Source organism: Leptonychotes weddellii, chromosome 15 (genome assembly GCF_054177405.1).
Source record: "Leptonychotes weddellii isolate Sample4059 chromosome 15, ASM5417740v2, whole genome shotgun sequence".
In the NCBI taxonomy this organism is placed as follows: Eukaryota; Metazoa; Chordata; class Mammalia; order Carnivora; family Phocidae; genus Leptonychotes; species Leptonychotes weddellii.
The window spans coordinates 23963656-23983774 of NC_138383.1; the positions used below are offsets into that span (position 1 = coordinate 23963656).

Genomic DNA, 20119 nt, shown 5'->3' on the forward strand with positions numbered 1-20119 from the left:
TGGGTATTGAGGAGGGCACGTTCTGCATGGAGCACTGGGTGTTGTACACAAACAATGAATCATGGAACACTTCATCTAGAACTAATGATGTAATGTATGGGGATTAACATAAGAATAAAAAAAAAAATCCCAAAAAAAAAAAAGAAAATAATGCAGCTCAAGGCGGTCACTTTATACATGAGGAAATCAAGAGCCTGAGATACTAAATGACTTGCCTAAGATTACAGATGTTTGGTTAGTGGATGAGCCAAGCTAGTGAGCACTTTCCTGTACTCTTTGTTGCTTCCATGACCCAAACAAGAAAGAAGACTGGTAATGACGAAAGTAAAGTTCAGGGGCAGCGTGCTGCTGTGCTTGCTCGCCCACCCCTTGCTCAAGTAAAGGAAACAGATAAGAACTTACACAGTAAGGATTGATTGCTCCAATAGCAGAGGGTTATTCCCTTGACCAAATAATCCAACAGGACTCTGTAAAATGCAAGTTTTATGCCTTAGAGAAATTAAAATGAATACTACCCTCAAACAGGAAGGTTTGCATACACTTTTGTAGCAAAGAAATTGAGGCCATAAAGTGAGACATCAGGAGGGGCTTGATTTTAGAACATCTACCTCCAGAATTATAATAAATCTGTGTTGTTTCAAGCCTCTGCTTGTGTAATTGGTTATGGCAGCCACATGAAACTAATATAATGACTTTATATCACACCCATCAAGTGAGGTGTATCAAAGGATGCTGGAGGGTAGGTAAGTTTAGGGGCTGTGGGATCCTCTTCCCTTCAAAGGGAGGCTGAGTGGGATTGGGGTGATCACGCAGTGAATGCCTGAGGGGAGAACGGCTGTGTCCCATTGTCAACAGAGCCTGTCAGCTGAAGGTGGAGGAGGAGCTTGGGAAGATGTTGGCAAGCAAACACTGAGTCTGAGCCAAAGGGCAAGCTTGCCAAACACAAGGACAAAGGTCTGAGTAGGGAGAAGTATCAGAAGCCAGAGTCTGAGGCCAGAGGATAGAAGGGCAGGGGGAAAATGGCTGGAAGAGCAATTTGGGGCGGCATCTGGCTGTTGTCCACAGGGAGCCTCTCCATGCTGAGTCCCACCCACCTCACTGCTTCTTACCTGTCTCCACAAAGGAGAACAATTCCACCCTCCAGCAAGTTGCCCAAACCAGAAACCTGGGAGTCATGTAAAAAATCCTTCCCTCTCCCTCACACTTGACATTTGTTATAAATCTAGGAGCACTGGCTGAGAAATCTGAGGTGATGTGGGGGAAGCTAGCTTTGGTTTTCACCTGAGGGTACTCTTCACAGAAAGGCAACAACAACAAAAAAATATCCAATCCAAAAAATATTATTTCTCACCTCTCAATTTGAAGATGTTAAGCTAGAACAGTGTCTACTTCATCCTAAAATGGGATTGATTTAGCATGAGCATTTTGGCAGCCTTTTTGTTTTAAAGATTTTACTTATTGGGGAGCCTGGGTGGCTCAGTTGGTTAAGCATCTGCCTTCGGCTCAGGTCATGATCTCGGGGTCCTGGGATCAAGCCCCGCATTGGGCTCCTTGCTCCGCGGGGAGTCTGCTTCTCCCTCTCCCTCTGTTCCTCCGCCTGCTCCTGTTCTCTGTCTTAAATAAATAAAATCTTTTAAAAAATAAAGTATTTATTTATTTATTTATTGGGGGCGGGAGGGGCAGAGGGAGAGAGAATCCCAAGTGGATTCCCCGCTAAGCACAGGGCTTGATCCCATGGTCCTGAGATCACAACCTGAGCCAAAACCAAGAGTCGGACACTTAACTGACTGAGCCACCCAGATGCCCCCATTTTAGCAGTCTCTTACAGTTTTGTACATATGAAGGAATGAGGGGCACAACTTAGGACACAGAGGAACGCCCACACCATTTTCCACACAGAGGAATGAAGCTCAGTGTGGTAGGCCAGATTCCAAGATGGCCTTCAACTTTCTCACCTTCTGGCGTACACACCCACCCTGAGTATGAATTGGATTTGCGTGTAGGATGGAATTTCACTCCTGTAATTAGGTTATATGGTTTGTGAGAGATGAAGGGATTTCGCAGATGTGAATGAGGTCGACCATCAGCAGGCTTTGAGTTGATCACAGGGAGATTATTCTGGATAAGCCTAACTTTAAAAAGAGAGTCCAAACCTTCCCAGAAGAGAAGGGAGAAATTCAGAGAAAGACTCTTTCCTCTTGGCCTTGAAACAGTCAGTCGTGTTGTGAACTATGGAGAAGGGACAGCCTACAGGAGCTGAGGGCCTCAGTCCTACAATCGCGAAGAACTGAATTCTGCCTAGGAGCTGTGTGAGCTTGGCCCCAGATGAGAAGCAAAGGGACTGACACCTTTTGCAGCCTTACGAGACCCTGAGCAGAGGACCCAGCTAAGCCGTGCCTGAACGCCTGACCCAAGGAAACTGCAAGACAATAAACGTGTGTCTATTTAAGTCGCTAGTAGTATGGTAATTTGCTACAAAGCAACAGAAAATGAATATAGGCACCATCTACTATATGGAGGAATGGGGGGCATGTATGACAGGTCTTCCTACATCACCAAGCACCCCACCATCCAGCCTGCTTCCCTCCCCAGGAGGACTTTGGGGAGAAAAGAGAGCTCACATTCTTTACCGACGTCTAATAGGGGCCTGTCTTAAGTAGAGAAAATTGGCCATTTTAAACAACGCAGGTAATTAGGTATCAGTGCTAAACCACAGGTGGTTGCCAATAGATATAATTACCTGCATTTTCTAACAATCTTGAAGTCTTAAACCTATCCAACAAGGAAGGGGTGGGAATCTGCATGCTGCGAGAACTGACTGTCCCGTGCAAACCATTTCTCCTTGATTTTGAAGAATGTACCCGAGGATGGTGCAGTGGGCCAAAGCAGCTTCCTAAGCCCATCCTGATCAGAAACGAAGCTTCGGGTTTCTTTTTTAATCATTCAGACAGAAACTCACTTTCATGATCCCTTGGTGCCTGCCAGATCTTGGAGGAAGAGCGAATTGCTTATAGCTTCTTACTATCCTCCTTTTGTTCCTGGAATCCTCACGTGGAATACCTGAAGTGTGGTCCAGGCACGTAGAGGCTCCTGACTGCCTCCGATCTCAAACCACTTTGCCTCTGACACCCTACGTTCCGGCCACAGTGAAGTTTGTTCCATTTTTTATGCATGTCATGCCCATGCATGACTCTGAGCTTTTACACAGGTACACTCCTCTGCCGGGAATACACCTCGAAGACTACTCTTTACACACCATTGCTCCTGAAACCCTTCTATATTCCTAAGTGATGAGAGCACCAGAAGCATCTCTTATTCTAATGAGACAACTCAAGGTGGGCTCCCGGATGGCCTCTAGATGGGGGCTGGTCAACAGAAAGACCGAGCCATATATAGAAGCTTGGAATTTTCAGCCCCTCCACCCACCCCACCCAATTTCTCAAAAGAGTCAGTAATTGATCATGCCCATGTGAGGGAGCCTCCATAAAAATCCCAATAGTGGGGGGTCTGGGAAGCTTCCTGGTTGGTGAACCCATTCATGTACTGGGAGCGGTGGTACACCCCAGCTGCAGGGGATGGGAGCTCCTCGCCCTGTGTATTTCTTCATCTGGCTGTTCATCTGTATCATTTATCATATCCTTTAATAAACCAGTAAATGTAAGTTAAGTGTTTCCCTGAGTTCTGTGAGCCGCTCTAGCAAATTAAACTGGAAGAAGAGGTTGTGGGAGCCTCTGATTTGTAGCCAAGTCAGACAGAAGTTGTGGGTAGCCTGGGGACCTACTACGTGGGATTGGCATCTGAAATGGGGGGGGTGGCCATCTTATGGCGCTGAGCCCTTAATCTGTGGGATCAGACACTCTCTCCACGTAGAAAGTGTTAGAATTGAGTTAAATTGACACTCAGATGGTGCTGTGGAGAATTATTTGCTGTGTGAGAAAAGCTCCACCCATCTGGTGACCTGAAGTGTCAGAAGTGAAACATGCTGTAGGAGGAGTAAAGGAGACACAGGTAGGAAACGGGAGGTTTTTCCAATGTACCTTTGTAGCCCTACTTCCTTTGGTACTGCTGGGCTTATTTTGATGCTGATGATGCTGCTGCTGATTCATACCTGGCTTCAAGGAGCAACAATTCCTCTGTTCTGATCCAAGTTGATTTAGCAAATGTGGAGCCCCTGCTGTATGCAAGGTTTGTAGCTATGTCCTGGAGGGGTAGGGGTAAAGAGAGACAAAGCTCCTGCCCTTGGAGGCTAGACCCTCCTCAGAGTTCCCACTGCTCCTGTCTTAGCTCACATCTTCCTCATCCTGAATCTTGTATTAGCTTTCATCCCTCCCTTGGCACCCCAGTGCGTCCAGGGTAAAATCTAAACTGGCAGCTGGTATGGCCTTCGATGCCGGGACTCAGGCTGCCCTCCTCAGCCCTAACTCCCCTGAGCTCTCCTTGCACAGTGAGCCTCTCTCTTCCCAGCCTTGAGGACGTTGCCCATCTCCCTCCCCTCTCTGAAACACCATTTCTTCCCTCCCTGCCCTAGCAGAATCATACATGTTACCCTTGGGGACTCAGTTTAGGCACCGCATGGGCTAGGAAGCCCTCTGTGCTCTCAAACTGGGCAACCCCGGACACCCTCCATGGCAATCCCAGAAACACTGTCATGTGATGGATAGTTACCTATCTCCCTCTCTCCCACTGTCCTCAGCATCTTGAGACCACAGTGGAATGTCCTTTGTGTCTTTTTTTTTTTTAAGATTGATTGATTGATTGATTGATTTTAGAGAGAGAGAGAGAGAGTGTGTGCATGTGCGCGCAGGGGGAGAGGGAGAGAGAAATTTTAGCAGACTCCACACTGAGCATGGAGCCTGATGCGGGCTCGATATCATGACCCTAAGATTCATGACTTGAGCTGAAACCAAGAGTCAGTAGCTTAACCGACTGAGCCACCCAGGTGCCCTCTTTGTGTCTTTACCCACCAAGGACCAAGCTGAAAGCAGGCGTCTGGAGAGAACTTTCTGGATGAGAGAGTTCAAGAGGTCAGATTCAGCATCCTGAGAGCAACCCTTAGGAGGTGGTGACATGGAAGAGAAGTTCTTCACCTGCTCTAGGGTTTCATAAGGTTCTAAAAATATATACCCCGAGTGTCACGATTTAAAGCTTTCAAATGGAAGCAACCCCTGGATTCTGATGTCCTAGTCTGAAAAGAGAGAAACTCCCCATTTCAAACATGGCCATGTGAAGCAGGTGTTGGGGCTGAGAGTCCCCTTATTACTTTTAGTGACTGTCTCTCCCACTAGATTGAAGGAAGTCAGAGGCCATCTCTTTTTTGAAACCCTAGCGCCTAGCATAGTGCCTCCTCAGTAGAGAATGCCTTATTCCCCTACTGTTTTGGATACATGGAATGGAAAAAGACAGTATTTGGCACAAATTTTTCCAAAATGTGTTAAATGTGTGTATTTATGCTAAATGATAAATGTGTTATCTATATGTGTGAAAGAGAGATACACTTTAAATGTCACTAAACAAACTCCATGCCGAATCCTTCAATAACATGATTAACCCAGTTTTTGTTTTTTTTTTTTTCACAGTCTTGGTATAGGTGCCTGCTACCTTTGCCTGGATGATTTAAAAAAAAAAAGAGAGAGAGAGAGAAAGAAAGAAAGAAAGGAAAAGAAAGAAAGAGAGAAAGAAAGAAAAGAAAAGAAAAGAAAGAGGAGAGAGAAAGAAAGAAAAGAAAGAGAGAGAAAGAAAAGAAAAGAAAGAGAGAGAGAAATAAAGAAAAGAAAGAAAGAAAGAAAGAGAAAGAAAGAAAGAAAAGAAAGAAAGAGAGAAAGAAAGAAAGAAAAGAAAGAAAGAAAGAAAGAAGCCACCTCATGAATCCTCATGAATCCTTGGTGTCTCTGATATTCTTATCAAAATGCAGGACATCTTCATTACTATAGCCAGAGCTGGCTTTTTAAAATACACATTTGATTGTGTCCCTCCAGAGCTCAGGGATGTCTTATAATTCCTCTATTTTTAAAGGAACTGTGTCTGTGCTCTTGAACGTGAAACACAAAGAATCTCACGCATGAGCCCCATGGTGCGCCCTGCCCTGTAGACACTCCCCACACCCACGCTGCATTTCGACCCCACTGCCAGCTCAGTTCACTCCGATATTACCCCACCCTCTCCTCCTCCTCCACTGAGAACCCTGAATCTGGGAGAATGCTTTGGGCTGCAAGTGACAGAAAGCCTGACTCCAAACAGCTCCAACAGGAAGAGGTTTGTTGTCTCACTTAAGAAAATGAGGCCATTCCATGGTTAATTTAATGCTACCAAGTAAGCCATGCAAGAGCTGCGTTCATTGCAAGTCTCTGTTTCGTCATCTTTTTTTTTTTTTTCAAAGACTTCATTTATTCATTTGACAGAGAGAGAGACAGCGAGAGAGGGAACACAAGCAGGGGGAGGGGGAGAGGGAGAAGCAGGCTCTCTGCAGAGCAGGGAGCCCGATGCGGGGCTCGATCCCAGGACCCTGGGATCATGACCTGAGCCGAAGGCAGACGCTTAACGACTGAGCCACCCAGGCACCCCTGTTTCATCATCTTCGGTGTAGCTTTTGTCCCCACCGTGGACAGAATTGTTTACCCAGGCTCATGTCTATATTAGTGAATCAGTCAGAGTTTTCCAGAGAAACAGAACCAATAGAATGTGTGTGTGTCTGTATGTAGAGAGAGAGATTTATTTTAAGGAACTGGCTCATTTCATTGTGGAGACTGACAAATCTGTAATTTGCAGAGAAGGGTGGCAGATTGGAGACCCAGAGAGGAGTTGATGTTGCAGCTTGAGGCCAAAAGGTTCTGGAAGCACAATTCCCTCTTCCTTGAGGAACCTCAGTCTTTCTCTCAAGGCCTTCAACTGATTGGATGAGGTCCACTGACATTAGGGAGGGTAATCCGCTTTACCTAAGCTTCACTGCTGTAAATGGTAATCTCATCTAAAAAAAAACTTCACAGTGGGGCGCCTGGGTGGCTCAGTTGGTTAAGCGTCTGACTCTCCATCTCAGCTCAGCTCTTGATCTCAGGGTCATGAATTCAGGCCCCACTTTGGGCTCCATGCTGGGCATGGAGTCTACTTTAAAAAAAAAAGTATCTTCACCAAAACATCTAGAACAGTGTTTGACCAAATATCTTGGTATTGTTAACAAGCCAATTTGACACATGAAAATAGCCATCATGATGTCTAAATCAATCACTCTCAAGAAAGAGATTGAAATCACCATTAGTGGGGTAGATACTAATCAAAAGTAACTTTTTGGGGCTGGAAAGGGACTCCTTCTCTGAGCACATGGCTGTGTGGTGGGTGAACATAAATAAAATCAGGGTTCTGCCTGCAAAGCAGGCTGTAGTTAGGGGTGAGCTTTGATGAAAGTGCGGATTTGAGCAGGAAAACAACAAAGTCTGCTAATCAACAGGCAGGCAGAATCACAATCCTTTATGGATGCCTTTACATGTTCCATAAACCCTATTAGAGCCCTTGTTATACCGAGTCACAGGTTTGCGGCTCATCTTCCTCTTTAGACAGTGGGTGTACCCTTGAATAAGAACCATGTATCAGTTACCTCTTTATCAACAGCCCCATGCATGGTGCTCAGCATCAGGTGGTTAGTCCATAGGTGCTTTGAACTGACCAAAGTGGATTAATCTGGTGCTAAATTAACCTTGTTTTTGCCATTGCTAGAGAAATCATGTATTTCTTTGCACCACAAGCTTTGTTGAAATCACAGATTCACAACTGTTATGCCAACTTTTTTCTAGATATTCCTGCAAAGAACCCATGGGGCAATAAAACTTGCCCAAATAGTCTAGTCATACTAAGTTCTCTTCTTTTTCACACATCCGTAACATGAAGAAAATCCCAGTGGCAAAGCAAAGAACACTCTCGACCTTATACTCAGCAATGATAATAAGAGATAAAGGGTCCACCATTTGCCCTAAGCACCAACTCAGACAAAGTAGGTCATTTGGAGTGTGTCAGATGCCACAGCCTCAGGTCCAATTACTTAATTCAAAAATTCTCATGACTCTTATCTTTTTTTAACAGAGTGGAGTGCCCCAAAGTTTAAGAAGTAAAATCATCAGATGCCAGTCTCCTTTTCCAGGAAGCCAAAGGACTTTGGGACCATTAGATGCAGAGGACGATAAAGTCATTTCTCAGTTGGCCACTGTGTAGAGAGCAGGTGAGCTCACCAATCCAAGGAATAATTACTAAGCATCTTCCTTGTTCTATGCATCATGAGAGACCCACACTTGCATTACTATGTTTCCAGTTTATAGCTTTCTGCTTTTTCCCAAGCAGAGAAGTATCAAATTTCCAATTACACTGCTATTGATAAAATAATAATAGTTATACACAGAACAACTGACATGTACTCACACCATGCCTCAGACATTACCATAAGCACCTTATCTTGCATTATATAATTTAATCCTCACAAAACCTCATGAGGCTAACTGGGTCCTTATCTCCATTTTAACAGATGAATAACCCAAGGATCTGAGAGGAGGTAGGCAATTTGCTGACAGAACGACCAGTAGGAAGCCAAAGACCCAGACTCAACGCCAGGTGTGTCCGACTTGAGTCCTAACTGCACGTTTTATACATATTATCTCCTATAAAGCTGGAAATGAGGAATAGTTCAGCTTTTTTAAATCAACACACAAAAGGAAAGATAAAACTTTCCTGTGGCTGTCTCAGAAGCAACAACCAAATCAAAAGAGGGCTTTGAACACATGTAAAGAAGGGATGTGCCAACGGAGGGGAAAACATCAAAAATAAAATGTGGAGCAGAAAAGCAAAATTTTGCAGGGCTTATTCAGTATTATCCGTGAGCACTTCAGTCACTACAGAAGATACTGGAGGATATTATTAGTTTGGCAAGACTCATTATAACCTGGAGGGAATGCCCTTTGTTGCTTTAATTCCATAATTGCAAAGCACAAGCACATAATTATAAATACAATTTCTGGGATGCCTTGAATATGAGAAGCAGATTCCACAGAAAAACCATAAGCACTCGATCCATTGGCAAGGGATGTCCCCAGTTGTCAAGGATAAAATGCCATGTATCTAGATCAGGCCACATGAATATAGCTTGTGTCGATTAAGTTGTTACAAGATTATTATTAGAAACCTGATCATTTCTGGGTGAATTAATCAAGACCAGTTTCTATGCCCACTGGGCCAAGGAATAAATGTGCCATAGTAAATTTGTACAGTTAATAATCTCAATTTAAGAGGCTATTTGGCAGTCAGCTGGCTTTTTCGTGGGTCACCCACCTCTCCCTCACCAAGCTGCTTTCCTCCTACTGGAAAGCCCCAAGAGCATGGGTTAGTTACCGTCCCACGGTACAACTGAGAAAGTAATGCTCAGAGGGGTTTAGTAACTTGCGGCGCTCTGCACAGTTGACGTCAGGAGCTCCACAGAAGAACCAGAACACAAGAGACAGCAGCCAAGAACGAACCAAGTGAGCTGGGGACACTGCTCTTCCCACCTGCCACCAACTACAAAGATCTCTACCGAAACATGAAGCCCTCTGTGCTTAGCGCCCAAATGGGGAACTCCATATCGACTCCTCTCAAGAGCTGCATTTCTTCCCTTCCCACATCTAGGCAGTTAAAAATACTCTGAGATATCTCACCTGCCTTTCTGTCCATCCTTCTCCTTAACATTCTTGCTCTTTCTCTTGCCTCTCTCCCAACTAAAGTCTGATACAGCAGAACGAAGAGGACCGTGATTAAGGTCAGAGTGGTGGGGCACCACAGGGACCCCCGCCTTCCTTTGACACTAAAGCCATGGTATGTTTCTGGCTCTAATTTGTCTTCAGTTCTCTCCCCACTCATGCTGACAGCGTCCACTCCGGCCATTATTTTTAGCCCATGCTTAGCCCAATCTGCTAAGTCCTGATCACAGATGGTACTAAAGTGACATCAGTGACAACATGCATCCCAGCAAGCCTGTCATGGTCAGCCTTCCCAGACTTCCTGTTTCATTAATGTTAAAAAAAAAAAAAAAAAAGGCTCTTTCTCGCTTAAGCAAATTCCAACAGACAGAGCTTCAACCCTCTGTCCTCCGCAGCCCTCTCCTTGGCAGAGCCACCCAAGGGAAAGGCCTAGGGTTGTAGGCTCCCATGGAGAAGGGGGGTCTTGGTGGAACTGCCACTCTTGAACAAACGGCCCCTTGACGGAAAAGTCTTATTCCCACTGTGTACGAGAGATGCCACTGCTCCTTGCAATACCTTCCCGGGCGTGCAGCAAACGCAAAATTCTGGAAATAATATTATATTTCATTCAAATTCTTTCTTTAAAAAAAAAAAAAAGAAGAAGAATAAATGTGTATTTACCTGGAACAAAGCTTCCCTGGACCACCTCCTTGTACGCCCACCAGCCTTCATGGATTTTTGGTGAATTCTGTTGAGCTGTAGGGGGAAAAAAAGGAAGAGACACTGAGAGGCTAGTGGAGGATCCCTGTGTCCTGTCTGGGAAGAAGGGTGAATATACATACAATAATCCTCTTCTACCCACAAGTCATCCTACAAAATGCAGCAGCTACCCTCCTTTTCCTTTTTTTTTTTTCACAATATGCTGTCTTTGTGTTTTTATAAAAAAAGCACTCAGGAGATTTCTATGCAAGGGAAATCGACAATAATTATGTATTTAAGCCTATCTGAATTCCCCTGTCACTTGTCTCTACCTCTGACTCACCTCTTTTCTGCACCTGCCCCAGTACACGTGTGTGCACGTGCACGCACACACACGCACACACACGCACCCTCCACTGGGATTGAGGAGAGGAAGCTGATCCCAGCCACAAGCCAGCCAAGAACTCTACACGTGCACAAACCCCTTAGGAATGGAAAAGAGGTAGGGCATTTGCTAAAAGGGCTGGGCTAGAAGAGGGAACGGCTTTCTTCAGGCCCCGGGAAATGAAAACAAGAATATAAATCATCATGGTGAGAGCTTTTGTCGTCATAGGGAGAAACACGGAAAGCCCGAGAAATTGGGACATAGCATAGGGATCTGTGAGTTCATGCCGACAGGACCTCAGGATAATCCTTAACCTTTACTGCAGTTGGTGGGCGATCTGCGGTGATTCTATTACATGTGGGTGTCCGCCCCAAAGTGCAGGCAGCACACACACTTACGTGGATGCCTGAACTGCATTCACATCTCAGCTGTCAGTCACACTGGAAGAAAATAAGGTAATTTCAACCATATCTGTAATTTGGCGAGTACATAGCAAACGTGAAACCTTAACATTCATTGCCTTTCTTTAAATCTTGTTCTTTTTGGGACGCCTGGGTGGCTCAGTCGGTTAAGTGTCTGCCTTCGGCTCAGGTCATGATCCCGGGGTCCTGGGATCGAGTCCCGCATCGGGCTCCCTGCTCGTCAGGGAGTCTGTTTCTCCCTCTGACCCTCCTCCCTCTCATGCTCTCTGTCTCTCATTCTCTCTCTCTCAAATAAATAAATAAAATCTTTAGAAAAAAAAATAAATAAAATAAATAAATCTTGTTCTTTTTTCAGTCTCCTTTAGATGCATCATTCTGGGTTAGAGAACATGGTCCAAGACAATGCGTTTGAAAGCACAGCTTTGCATAGGGAGGATTTGCCAAATTGGCTTCCCTATGAGCTTCAATAGCTTAGCTCCAAGTGTCTCCCCATAGTAGAGAGAAAATACTTTTTCTGCGTATGACATTAAGCCCGCCGAGGCTTGCAGTTCTGTGATGAAGAATGGTTTATGACAGAGGACGAGTGAAAGAGAAGCCCACTCCTTCTGGAGATGACAGTGGGGGTTGAGTAGGGGTTGAGACACAAATAGAAGAGGAACAAAGAAGCTACTTAAGGATCTGGAAAGATATCACCTTTCAAGTTGCCCAGCACAAGTCTAGGGCTTGGGATGCGTCAAAGGACACTGGGTTACCCAGTACCCCATTTCCATGTGGAATGGATAGAGCTCCCACAGCCCTTGAGGAAGATCCTAAAGGCAGCTGAGTGGAAGGCCAGTGCATCTGTTCTGGGGCAGCAGGCAAAGGGAGAAGTGGCCTCAACACAGAGGCTGGAGAGACTTTGTCCAGCCAGGGAGCCAAGTGGAAGAGTCAACAGACTCCTGGTATTTGTGGTACTAGGGAAAGACAGGGAGATTTGAAATCAGCTAGGAATTCTTTACACCTGACCAAGTTAAGAAACCAGATCAAGAGTTATATGGTTGGAAAGTTTACCAAGTAGGTGGACAAAGGACATTCCTCTGGTTCAGAACAATTCTGATGCTTCCTCTGAGCCTTGATATTGCATGATCCACCTTCCCCCTCCTTCCCAGATCATTGGAGGGTCGTCATAGGACAAAGAGGAGAATGACAAAGGTTTAGAAGTCTGTGAGATCAGATTCACCTAATGCACTCAGACCCAGTGGCCCATTTTTTTTAAAAGATTTTATTTATTCATTTTAGGGCGGGGTGGGGAGAGGCAGAGGGAGAGAGAGAATCTCAAGCCGACTCTGTGCTTAGCGTGGAGCCCGACGTGGGGCTTGATCCTGGGACCTTGAGATCATGACCTGAGCTGAAACCAAGAGTCAGATGCTTAACTGACTGAGCCACCCAGGTGCCCCTACAGCGGCTCATTTTGAAACATTTTGTAATGCTCATCTTGATGATAATTAAATAAAACTCATAGGCAGTACATCCTACAAAAAAACTCAAATAAACAAACAAAAAAACAAACAAATAACTCTGATATTTCACTAAACTTCAGCCTAACTCTGCTGGACATGAAACATGTTCCAAGTGTGGAAGAGATACACATATCTGAAAGCCCAAAAGTATTGAACTGCAGACACCACTTAACAGCTTTGCATTAGAGATAAGCCAGGATTGATTTTCCTTATCAAAGACAGGAATTTTTGAGTTTTATTGAAACTCACAAAATTGACTGTCTTGAACAATTTAAACCATAAATATGGCCTTCTTTCTTTATTCTCAGAGGTACTTGGGAAAGCCATGTTCTCTTTTTTTTTCCTAATTTTATTTTATTTAAATTCAATTAACATATAGTGTATTATTAGTTTCAGAGGTAGAGTTCAGTGATTCATCAGTCTTATATAACACCCAGTGCTCATTACATCATGTGCCTTCCTTAATGCCCATAACCCAGTTACCCCACACCCCCCAGCAACCGTCAGTTTGTTTCCTATGATTAAAGTCTCTTATGGTTTGACTCCCTCTCTGATTTTGTCTTATTTTACTTTTCCCTCACTTCCCCTATGATCCTCTGTTTTGTTTCTTAAATTCCACATATGAGTGAAATCATATGATAACTGGCTTTCTCTGATTGATTTATTTCACTTAGCATAATACCCTCTAGTTCCATCCATGTCATTGCAAATGGTAAGGTTTCGCTTTTTTAATGGCTGAGTAATATTCCATTGTATATACATACCACATCTTCTTTACTCATTCATCTGTCAATGGACATCTAAGGCTCTTTTCATAGTCTGGCTATTGTGGACACTGCTGCTATAAAGGGGTGCAGGCACCCCTTCAGATTACTACGTTTGTATCTTTTGGGTAAATACCTAGTAGTGCAATTGCTGGGTCATAGGGTAGTTCTATTTTTAACTTTTTGAGGAACCTCCATACTGTTTTCCAGAGTGGCTGCACCAGCTTGCATTCCCACCAGCAATGTAAGAGGGTTCCCCTTTCTCCACATCCTCACCAACATTTGTTGTTTCCTGACTTGTTAATTTTAGCCATTCTGACTGGTGTAGGGTGGTATCTCATTGCACCAAAAGCCATAAGATACCTAGGAATAAACCTAACCAAAGAGGTAAAAGATCTGTACTCTGAAAACTATAAAACACTTATGAAAGAAATTGAGAAAGACACAAAGAAATGGAAAAATGTTCCATGCTCATGGATCGGAAAAACAAATATTGTTAAAATGTCTATGCTACCCAGAGCAATCTACACATTCAATGCAGTCCCTATCAAAATACCACCAACAGGGGCGCCTAGGTGGCTCAGTTGGTTAAGGGTCTGCCTTCGGCTCCGGTCATGATCCCAGGGTGCTGGGATCAAGCCCTGCATCAGGCTCCCTGCTCAGTGGAGAGCCTGCTTCTCCCTCTCCCTCTGCAGTTCCCCCTGGTTGTTGTCTCTCTCTGTCAGATAAATAAAATCTTTTAAATTAAAAAAAAAAAAATACCACCAACATTTTTCAAAGAGCTGGAACAAATAATCCTAAAATTTGTATGGAACTAGAAAAGACTTAGAATAGCCAAAGGAATGTTGAAAAAGAAAACCAAGCTGGTGGCATCACAATTCCAGACTTCAAGCTCTATTACAAAGCTCTAATCATCAGAAAAAGTATGGTACTGGCACAAAAACAGACACATAGATCAATCGAACAGAATAGAGAACCCAAAAATGGACCCTCAACTTTATGGTCAACTGATCTTCGACAAAGCAGGGAAGAATGTCAAGGGAAAAAAGACAGTCTCTTCAACAAATGGTCCTGGGGAAATTGGACAGCCATATGCAGAAGAACGAAACTGGACCATTTTCTTACACCACACAGAAAGATAAACTCAAAATGGCTGTAAGACCTAAATGTGATACAGGAATCCATCAGAATCCTAGAGGAGAATGCAGTCAGTAACCTCTGTGACCTCGGCTACAGCAACTTCCTGCTAGACATGTCTCCAAAGGCAAGGGAAACAAAAGCAAAAATGAACTATTGGGACTTTTTATCATCAAGATAAAAAGCTTTTGCACAGCAAAGGAAACAGTTGACAAAAACAAAGGACAATTGACAAAATGGGAGAAGATATTTGTAAATGTCTTATCAGATAAAGGGCTAGTATCCAAAGTCTATAAAGAACTTATCAAATTCAACACCTAAAAAACAAGTAATCCAGTGAAGAAATTGGCAGAAGACATGAACAGACATTTCTCCAAAGAAGACATCCAAGTGGCCAACGGACACATGAAAAAATACTCAACATCACTTGGCATCAGGGAAAAACAAATCAAAACCACAATGAGAAGCCACACTCTCTTGTATATATCTCATCATTACAAGTGAGGATCTTCACAGCACTCAAAAATTTGTTTTATATTAAATATTTTTACCAAGTCGTTTTACAAAACTTTTCATTGATAGTACTTACACATATCCATTTCAAACAATTAACACAGTGCTTTAGCTATAATGTAAAGGAGAAATAAATGTAATTCATAATAATATATATTTCAGTGTGTATGCTTGAGCATGATGCATTAGAACAGAGATTGGCAAATTATCATCTAGTAGCCAAAGATGGTCCACTGACTGTTTTTGTACCACTCAAAAGCTAAGAAGGCTTTGCATTTTAAGTAGTCAAAAAAATAAATAAAAAAGAGTATCTTATGACATGTGAAAATTATATTAAATGGTAATTTCAATGTTTTATTGAAGTTATAAAGTTATTGAAGAATATAAAGTTTTATTGAAACACAGCCATGTCCATTTCTTTACATATTGTCTATGGCTGCTTTTTCACTATAGTGACAGAGTTGAGTAATTGTGACAGAGACCAATTAGCCTGCAAACTTAAAATATTTCCTATGTGGCTCTTTTCAGAAAAAGCTTGTTGACTGTTAATTTATGCACATAATTTCTTTCTTTCTTTTTTTTTTTAAGATTTTATTTATTTATTTGAGAGAGAGAGAATGAGAGACAGAGAGCATGAGAGGGAGGAGGGTCAGAGGGAGAAACAGACTCCCTGACGAGCAGGGAGCCCGATGCGGGACTCGATCCCGGGACTCCAGGACCATGACCTGAGCCGAAGGCAGTCGCTTAACCAACTGAGCCACCCAGGCGCCCCAATTTATGCACATAATTTCAAAAAACAATCAACATAATGTAATGCTTTAACTGTAATATAAAGGATAAATGCATAATTTGTAATAAAATATATTTCAATTTGTAAATACTTGGTTATGATACACCAGAAGAATGAAGAAGTTGGATATTTGATTGAAACAGGTACAAATAATACAGTTGGGGGGCACCCGGGTGGCTTAGTCGGTTGAGTGTCCAACTCTTGATTTTGACTTAGGTCATGATCTCAGAGTCCTGGGATTGGGCCCAGTGTTGGGCTCTGCACTCAGCGGGGTGTCTGCTTGAGATTCTCTCCCCCTCCCTCTGCTCTTCCCACCCCCCACCTCTCTCTCTCTCAAATAAATAAATAAACCTTAAAAAAAAAAATAAGACAGTTGTACTCTATTGGAGAGGCCACAATCCACAAGTGGCATTGCTCTCAGTGGTGTGATTTTCCAAAATACTGAACTACTCTTGGCAAAGTTCAGAACAAAATAAAATACCATCTTCCCTTGATAGACACAGTATTTGCATTGCTGGAGAAGAGGACATACTAAAACTATGTAAGAGATACTTTGTGTTCATAAGCAACATGGAGTTTATATGCTCATATAAATAAAAATTTTTCACTCACTTGAATGTCTGCTGGGACATGGGACAATGTATCACTGTTTGAAACTGTCAAATATATTGCAGAGCATATTCTCTGCCTGCCCTGACCCAGTTGGTGCTAAATGCAGTATTTTTCATTAAAACAATCTCAAGGGGTTCCTCGGTGGCTTAGTCAGTTAAGTGTCTGTCTTCGGCTCAGGTCATGATCCCGGGGTCCTGGGATCAAGTCCCACGTCGGGCTCCCTGCTCAGCCGGGAGTCTGCTTCTCCCTCCCTCTTCTCCTTCTCTATCTTGCTCTCGCTCTGTCTCAAATAAAATCTTTAAAAAAATAAAACAATCTCACAATGCCCTTCTTGACAGTCACTGACCTAACAGGATTATTTACAGCACTATTCATCCATGCTAAATGAGAATAAAGCGTGTTGAACACTAATCAGAAAACTTTTAGACAAAAGACACATTTCCCTATATATCTGAATTGTAGTGTCAAGTCCACATGCCACCGCATTACACATTTCAATATTTTTTCTTTTTCTTGCCATTTGACCATATCCTTAAGAAACTATCATTTCCAGCAAGGAAAAGCAGCGAGGAAGAAAGAGAAAGCAAAGATGTTCTTAAGATGACAAAAAGGGAGGGCGCCTGGGTGGCTCAGTTGGTTAAGCGACTGCCTTCGGCTCAGGTCATGATCCTGGAGTCCCTGGATCGAGTCCCGCATCGGGCTCCCTGCTCGGCAGGGAGTCTGCTTCTCCCTCTCCCGCTCCCCCCTCTTGTGCTCTCTCTCTCTCACTCTCTCTCTCAAATAAATAAATTAAAAAAAATCTTTAAAAAAAAAAAAAAAGATGACAAAAAGGGAAAGCAATTCCAATACAATCCTGAGTAAAATGACTAAGTGTTCAGATTTTTAGATACATTCCTATTCTCTCTCTCTCTCTCTTCTCTCTGTGCATATAGGCAACCCCCCCAGCCCCTACAGACACACACACACAGAGGCCCATTATAAGGAAGACCTATCAGTCTGACCTAAGCACTGATTTAGGAAATGTCATTTTTAAAAAAGATTTTATTTATTTATTCATTAGAAAGGGAGGGGGGAGAGAGAGAGAACACACAAGCAGGGGGAGTGGCAGACAGAGGGAAAAGCAGGCTCCCCACTGAGCAGGGAGCCCAATGCGGGACTCGATCCCAGGACCACAGGATCCTGACCTGAGCCAAAGGCAGACGCTTAACCGACTGAGCCACCCAGGAGTCCCAGGAGATGTCATTTAAAAGGTAGAAGAAAATGAAGTCCTTGGATAATTATGGATATTGCAATGGACAGAAGTATCACCGCAAGCTTCTGTTCCATCCAGAAAGCAGCAAAACATCCTGCTCTCCCTTCATGTCCAGTCACTGATCCTTCAGCTACCCTACCCATTCAGAAGTGAAATTATGTAAGAGTTTAACAGGCGGCAAGACAATCAAACCATCTGAATGAAGTCTGTTAGAACGACAGAACTGCAGAGTTTCCGTTTGCTTTCTTTGACATGCCTGGTGAAGGATCCAAACTCGCCCTGCAAAAATCAATCAGCCTGAGCTGGGCCCACTTGCTGTCTATCAATTATAAAATATGATACCTGCAGGCTAGATGTGAAGAAAAGGAAGGCGTTTTATACAATGTGTTATTGAATGCCATTGTATGCCCTGTCTGGCCTCATACTGTTGGGCAGTTTGGAAAGATAGGACAGCACATTGAAAAGGCACCTCATTTAAAGCTTTGCTCAGGGACACCTGGGTGGCTCAGTTGTTAAGCATCTGCCTTCGGCTCAGGTCATGATCCCAGGGTCCTGGGATCGAGCCCCGCGTCGGGCTCCCTGCTCAGCGGGGAGTCTGCTTCTACCTCTCCCTCTGCTGCTCCCCCCGCTTGTGCGCTCTCTCTCTCTAACAAATAAATAAAATCTTTAAAAAATATATTTAAAGCTCTGCTACAGTAAGCATGAGTGGCTTGTTTCCAAACAGTGCACCAGGAGAGGTACTGGCTTTTCATTTTAAACCTTCCCAGCCAGATCCTCCTGATATCCAGTGAGTGGAGAGCCAGCTGAGAATTCTCAGAGCAAACAGGTGAACAGAAAGCAGCCTTAGCCTCTGCGGCACTTTGCCGGTGCACTGGATTTCTTTACCTACCATGCAACCAGCCCCTGGGGAAAATCCAGGTGTCTAATCAAAAAAATTGTGTTGACAGTAAAAGCTGTCATCACTGCCAGATGAGGAGATACACATAGCAAGGGCCCCCTCTTGATAGTAAGGAAAACATATTTCAATTTTATTCAACTTTTTTTTTCATTGTGGCAGTTTGAGAAATTGTGAGTTTTAAAAGAAAACTCAGAATCTCTGGATTTGGAAAGAGACACAGAATTCATTGCTCCGATCTCCTCTTGGGCAGTTGAGGAAATGGACGAACAGAGAAGGGATGCCCCTAATAAAGAAAAGAAAAAAAAATACTCAACTCAAACAACATATATATATATAGTGTCTTAGACCAAGAGTCAGCAAACTTTTTGTGTAAATGGCCAGATAATAAATATTGTAGGCTTTGAAGGCCATACTGTCCCTGTCCCCACGACTCATCTATGCCACAGTAACACAAAAGCAGCCGTATACAATATATAAATGAATGGCTGTGGCTGTGTGCCAATAAAATGGTATTTACAAACACACATGGAGGGCTGGATTCAGCCTGTGGTGCGCAGCACTGTGTTGATTCCTGTCTTACAGCCAGAAACGATTTTTGTCATCTAGTTCCGCTTCCCTACTCAAATGTTTAGAAGTGAGCTACTTTAAAAGGAAAATTAGAATTTGGAAAGACATGAGTTTCTAATTACAGGTAAATGGCATCTGATCAATAAGCACTGTAGAATGGACGTGTAATACTAAATCTTTTCCAAATTCCCTGAAATTGGCCACCAGAGTCTACATAAAAGTCAATATGGCCCCCCTGCACACACACACTATTTCCACTGGGCTAACCACCAAACTTGTAGGGGTCTCCTATAAACACTGTCCACACCTCCATGCTCGGATTTTCAAACAGTCATAAAGGAACTGACTGATTCCTAAAACCCCTATTACCCTTCCCTTAAGTCTATAAAGCATGTTTCTGGATAACTCCTGGGATTCTCATCCTGGGATTCTCTGTGTCCATAGATAAAGTAATTATATTTTCACATGTTAATTGTTTCACATCATTTTGAGATGAACTTTTGCAACATTTCTCTCTATTTTCAATCCCTATCACTACCTTAGGTTCAGAGAAAACACAACTTGGGACCATCTCCATGTGGAAATTATAGTGGTCTCTTGACCTCATGGAAAAGAAAACTCAAGGGCAGCACTGAGAGTGGCTGGCGTGGTAGGGAGGGAAATGGTGCAAGATGGAACAGAAGAGCTTTTACAAAGGGCTCCGGCAGGGGAAGGGAGATTGCTTAAGGAAACTCCCATCAAAATGCACCTAACTAGACTCCAAATGGTTGAAAGACCTCAATGTGACACAGGAGTCCATCAAAATCCTAAAGGAGAACACAGGCAGCAACCTCTTTGACCTCAGCCGAAGCAACTTCTTTCTAGAAACATCGCCAAAGGCAAGGGAAGCAAG

The 20119-nt window shown here is 43.4% G+C and overlaps 1 protein-coding gene across 3 annotated transcripts in view; it reads right to left on the minus strand.

Moving 5' to 3' along the window:
• Positions 1–20119, minus strand: part of CA10 (carbonic anhydrase 10 (inactive)) — a 409114-nt gene that overhangs the window by 320441 nt on the left and 68554 nt on the right. For all 3 annotated transcript variants that reach the window (XM_081805240.1, XM_081805238.1, XM_081805239.1), the window contains exon 3: positions 10371–10445. In XM_081805240.1, the coding sequence (XP_081661366.1) occupies positions 10371–10445 (75 nt within the window). The remainder of the gene's footprint in view (positions 1–10370; positions 10446–20119) is intronic.